The 4,809-nt window shown below is 38.7% G+C and overlaps 1 protein-coding gene across 1 annotated transcript; it reads right to left on the bottom strand.

Moving 5' to 3' along the window:
* Positions 1-608: 608 nt before the first annotated feature.
* On the bottom strand, positions 609-4,196 carry LOC148831654 (ribonuclease P protein subunit p25-like protein). Its single transcript, XM_088920782.1, has one exon. It carries the CDS (start codon positions 3,192-3,194, stop codon positions 2,499-2,501), a length of 696 nt encoding a protein of 231 aa, XP_088776908.1. The 5' UTR covers positions 3,195-4,196; the 3' UTR covers positions 609-2,498.
* Positions 4,197-4,809: the final 613 nt, after the last annotated feature.

Raw genomic sequence — 4,809 nt, 5'->3', positions numbered from 1 at the left:
TATAAAACTTTAATTAAATATCTGTAGCATGAAAAACAATGCCTTTCAGATTTTCTTACTGGCCTGTCTGTGCAACTTTTATATTTTAGCACTTTATTTATTTAGCACTTTTCTTTAATGCAACTAATAATTTGTGATGTAATGCGATTTTTTGCAGTGCAGTGATGCCACAGGAAACATTTGAATGCATGCAGAGCCTTCATCAGGGAAAAAAAAATATAATGTCACATATGTCAGGCATAACAGTGAGCGGCCTGTATAAGAAAGACAATTCACTCTGAAAGGCATCTAACCTTCATCAGTGTTGTCAGCACTGACAAATAAAGGGAAGATAGTAACCATGACAGACAGCTGTAACACTGGCCACAATCATTTAGTGAACAATCAAGGGGAAAGAACAGCTGCACAGGTTTTTTAATTATGACTGCTGTCTGTGATAAGCAGGAACACCTGCCTAGGGTAATAATTAGGGAAATTGAGAACCCACTCCAATATTAAGCACAGGTCCTTATAAAAGGGCAGAAATAATTTAGTAACTTGATATAACGTAAAAGAAAAACTGGATTAACAGCATAATTCAAATAATGTAAATCAATACTCACTCATGTTGTGCAATTCATTTAATGGATATACATTACCAGAGTATCATGCTATAAACTGTAAGAAAATGTCCAGACTTTGAACAGAAACCTTTTGAAGACTTTTCTTAACATGCTGTATAGAAAAGAACTACATTACAAATTCCATGGACAAGTAGATTGTATCTGAAGTATTGACATATTTTTATTGTGCTGTAAGTACAGAAATGCCATGTTTTTCTTGCAGCTGAAGAGAAATCAGTTTAATTCTGAGTGTATTTTAGATTTATTTATTAACTTATGTATTTATTATCATGCAAATGCTACAAGAAAATGTTAGTTTGATCAGGAAATCAATAGATATTTTCTCTCAAAAACATTGGGTCCTGTGTTATGTAAGTGGCATGTTTTATATGAGTTCTTGAAGTGTTCATAACATGTGGGATGCTGACACCATCCACTATTGCTCTCCTCTAAATCAGTAATTCACCTCAATCTTGACCTTGCTATTCCCTGTCATTGTTCTCAAAACCTACTCAATCTCAATAAACAGTGCATTGTTTTTTTGTAGAGAAAGAAAAAGGCCACAAAAAAACTATGGCTTCCAAAGGTGAGACATTGAAAGAATAAACCTCATTTGACTGTGAATCCTATTCTTTCAAGCTTTCAAGCAATAATGGATACTTGATAAAGCTGTGATTTTAATATCACAGTAGAAAAGGGCGTTCCTTAGACAAAACATAATTAATTCACAAAAACGTTACACCAAATGCTCATATTGGTGCCTATTATTTTCAAATCGGGATTTTGTCTCCCTTTTGTATGATAAAAAAATTGTGTTTCATATCTGAATATCTGAGAACTATATTTCTAGATTATTTGAACCACTGCTTCTTATTTAAGACTGCTTTCTGAAGCCTTACATAACATTTTATTTTAGTTTCAAGAAGTAATTACACTGACTAATGGATCAGTGAAACTGAAGTTTAGCAAATGTAACTGTGGAAAACCATAAAAATAGTTTTTGCTAGATCAATCAGTGTCCAAAATTAGGATGCAATCAATTCATATTGAGATGTTTTTGGTATTTTCTATTCTTTGGATTAAGTTAAATAATAATCACTATAGAGAGATGTTACCAGTCATTATCCTCTAAAAATGTTATTAGCAAACACAGGATTATGTGAATTAATGGCAGTCTAAGAATTGGTTGACCTAGCTAAAATCAATTTGAATCTTACTATTTTATCAAATAATGTGCATGAGATGAGATTATTTTTTAAAGCAGAATCACCTTTGGTTACGATACTTAAATAAATTTAAGCACTTGAAGTAAGAAGTATTGTATAAAATGCATAGGACGATATTTGCAGACACAACTTGGAAGTCTGTAAAATTGTATGAATGTATATTTAATATCTGCAGAACCTACCTTACAGAGATTAAAAGAATATCATATTGGTGAATGCATGTTTGGCTGTATTATCCAACCTGGGTAACATGGATTTTGGAAAATGTTTATAATCAGCATACAATGCATTTAATAAAAAGAGAGATAAAAAAATAAACTATTTTTTTCCACTCCCAATCTTACACCTTTTAGCGTATTTCTATTGCCCTTGGAATTCACCATGTTCTGTTACAGACATATTTTTGCATTAATACACTTTCCAGTTGTATTAAGATTGCTGTGCAAGCACTAGGCAGGATGGACTGTTTTCTTTACTGCGTAGTTTATCTACCCTAGCTGATGTTCTGAATAGGTCGGACTATGGCATTGTCTAACTATGCTGTGGTGTGGTATTTTGAAGTACTGTATGACAAAATTTCTCTTGAGCATGTTAGAGGACCCACTGAGAAAAAAAAATGATAATGCTATTGGATATTTCTACTTTTATCAGGAAAAGCTGGAAGGACATTTCATCCATCAGTCAGGTCATTCGAAAAGTCTTTTCCCAAACTAAGTCTCTTATTATCTGGCTCGACGGTGTCTGTCAGAAAGCTGAGTGGACGCTTACTGCCTTGTGGTGATGGGATGTCTACTTCCTTCTCTTCCTGCTGGGCTTCCCATATGGTACTAAGAGACTCTGGGGGCTGGTATCCGTGTTCCTGGGGGTCCAGTGGGTCCTTGGAGAGCAGGATGCAGATGGAGGGCACATTTTTGTGGACAGTCATCTCCGAAGCCTGGCCGGGCCCTTCCTCTTGGCTCTCCCAGACCTCCTGCAGGCCCTTGTACCTTAGTTTGGTGATCTGATGGAGCCCCCCCATTTTGCGCTTCATGATCTCTACGCAGGTGATGGTTTTAGTAACAGCGCGGCCGGAGCCGTTGAAAATGATCTGTCGGGTGCTCCCGCTCTCCATCCGTGCCATGGCATAGCCCATCAGATTGCGGATCTTGCTGCCCTCCTTAACCCGCATCTCCACCACGTTTGGGGGAAGTCCTGGGAATGGCGGTGGGCTCTCCTCCTCCATCTTGCCCACCTTCCTGAAATTCCCGGTCCCCAGTTTGTTAGTTGTCCCATGTGGGGCATATCCAAAGCTGCTTGAGGAAGGGGGTTCCTTGTGCGTCCTCACAGAGAGCGGAAGAATCGAATCTGGGTTTATGCTGACCTCCATCAGGAATAAGGTGGTTCTGTCTGTTTTGTTAATAGTTTCAGCCCAGGAGTCACTTTGACGTAGTCCCCCCAGCTGCACAGGCAGTGCTGACAATTGTAAAATCTCTTTCTGGAATATACCACCTTCATTTTAAAACTCCAGCTAAACAAAATCCTTGAGTTGCCTTGTTGTTAGGCAGTGTGATCCAAACTATGGATCTCCTAGCAGTCTGGGAAAAAATGCGTGACATTATTGAAAAGACACTCTTGTTACTGTCCAGGGGGCGCTGAATCCAACTGCTAAACTATTATTTTGAGAGGAAATAATGTCCACAATCCAGGGTTAACAAAAGACTCATTCATGAAACAAAATTCAACACAAACAAGACAGTCTAAACGCCAGCATTGAAGGAGTCTATGCAGAGTCCTACAGCGTGCAAAGAGTTAAAAAGAAAAAAATAAAACCTACGCTTCAAAGACGAGACACTCAACGGACCTTAAATTTGCCAACAGTCGGCACATTCTCAGGAACACTGCATTAAAGGGCATTTCAGTCCCCTGAAAAGAGCATTGCTGAATAGATGTAGAAAGCTCATCAGCTTTAACAAAGTCCTCTCTTTCCAGGTTCCAGTCTTTCCAGTGAGTCAAATATCCCTCTACCTGAAACTTTTATTGTCCTTATAAAAAAATGTTCCTTTTTCTGCCAAGATAGCCAAGCTCCAGGAGATCACCAGTGAAGCTCACTGCACAGTGTCCCGAAGTACTGCTCAGTTTGGGACACCCTATGTTAACCTTGTGGTACTCTTCCTCTACTTTAAGATTCAGGTACTTTACTGGGGAGCACCCTTTTTTCTGTCACCCTTCTGGGTCTCTTCTCTGACTCAGGCGTGTAAAATCTCTGTTGCAGGGAGCCTGAGAGCTCCAAACCACTTTTCCACTGCTCACTGCCCGATGGTTCCCACTGATGTCTCGTCTGTCTGATATGCATTGCTACAAAGAAACACAGGGACAGCTGCTGGCTTGCAAATGCAGTAGGAGGAGTGTCTGTGTGAAAGAGAGAGACATTGAAGGAGAGAGAGGGAGAGAGGGAGGGGACTGTCTTCTTAAAGGAGCAGCACCTAGTCATTTATCACAAACTCCAGTACAAATACTGCGACAAATCAAGAAGTGTTCAATTTACAGTTACCCAATGAGTCCTCTACAAATGCACACTGCAAACTTGTAGTCTTTTTCGAAGGATATTTGTCTTGATGAATAACTGCAGTCAAAGTATTTCACATTATTTCTCAGGATGGGGTGCAGAGATACTTGTATAAGTGGAATGATATACTTAAGTAAAATGTTACAGAAAGTGTAGAAACTGAACTCATATTAATGTAAGAAAAGTTACAAAAGAGAGGTGGTCATTCAGTCCTTCTAGGTGATTTGGTCACCAATTAATCTGAGGATCTTATCCAGACATTCCTTGAAAGAAATTAGGGTATTAGCTTCAACAACATGGACAGATGTTTGTTCCAGGCCCCTACAACTCTTTGTGTGAAAAGTGGTTCCGAAGAAATCTACTGTGCTGATTTTATCAATGCCTTTGAGGATTTGGAATACTTGAATCTGATCCTGTAGTGTTCTATATGCAAGTC

This window comes from Atractosteus spatula, chromosome 7 (assembly GCF_055471065.1).
Source record: "Atractosteus spatula isolate fAtrSpa1 chromosome 7, fAtrSpa1.hap1, whole genome shotgun sequence".
Lineage (NCBI taxonomy): Eukaryota > Metazoa > Chordata > Actinopteri > Semionotiformes > Lepisosteidae > Atractosteus > Atractosteus spatula.
This window is presented reverse-complemented; position numbering and strand designations above follow the sequence as displayed.

Bases quoted from the DNA above. Each gene is read 5' to 3' on its own strand.
- LOC148831654 (XM_088920782.1), bottom strand. From the start codon at position 3,194: ATGGAGGTCAGCATAAACCCAGATTCGATTCTTCCGCTCTCTGTGAGG.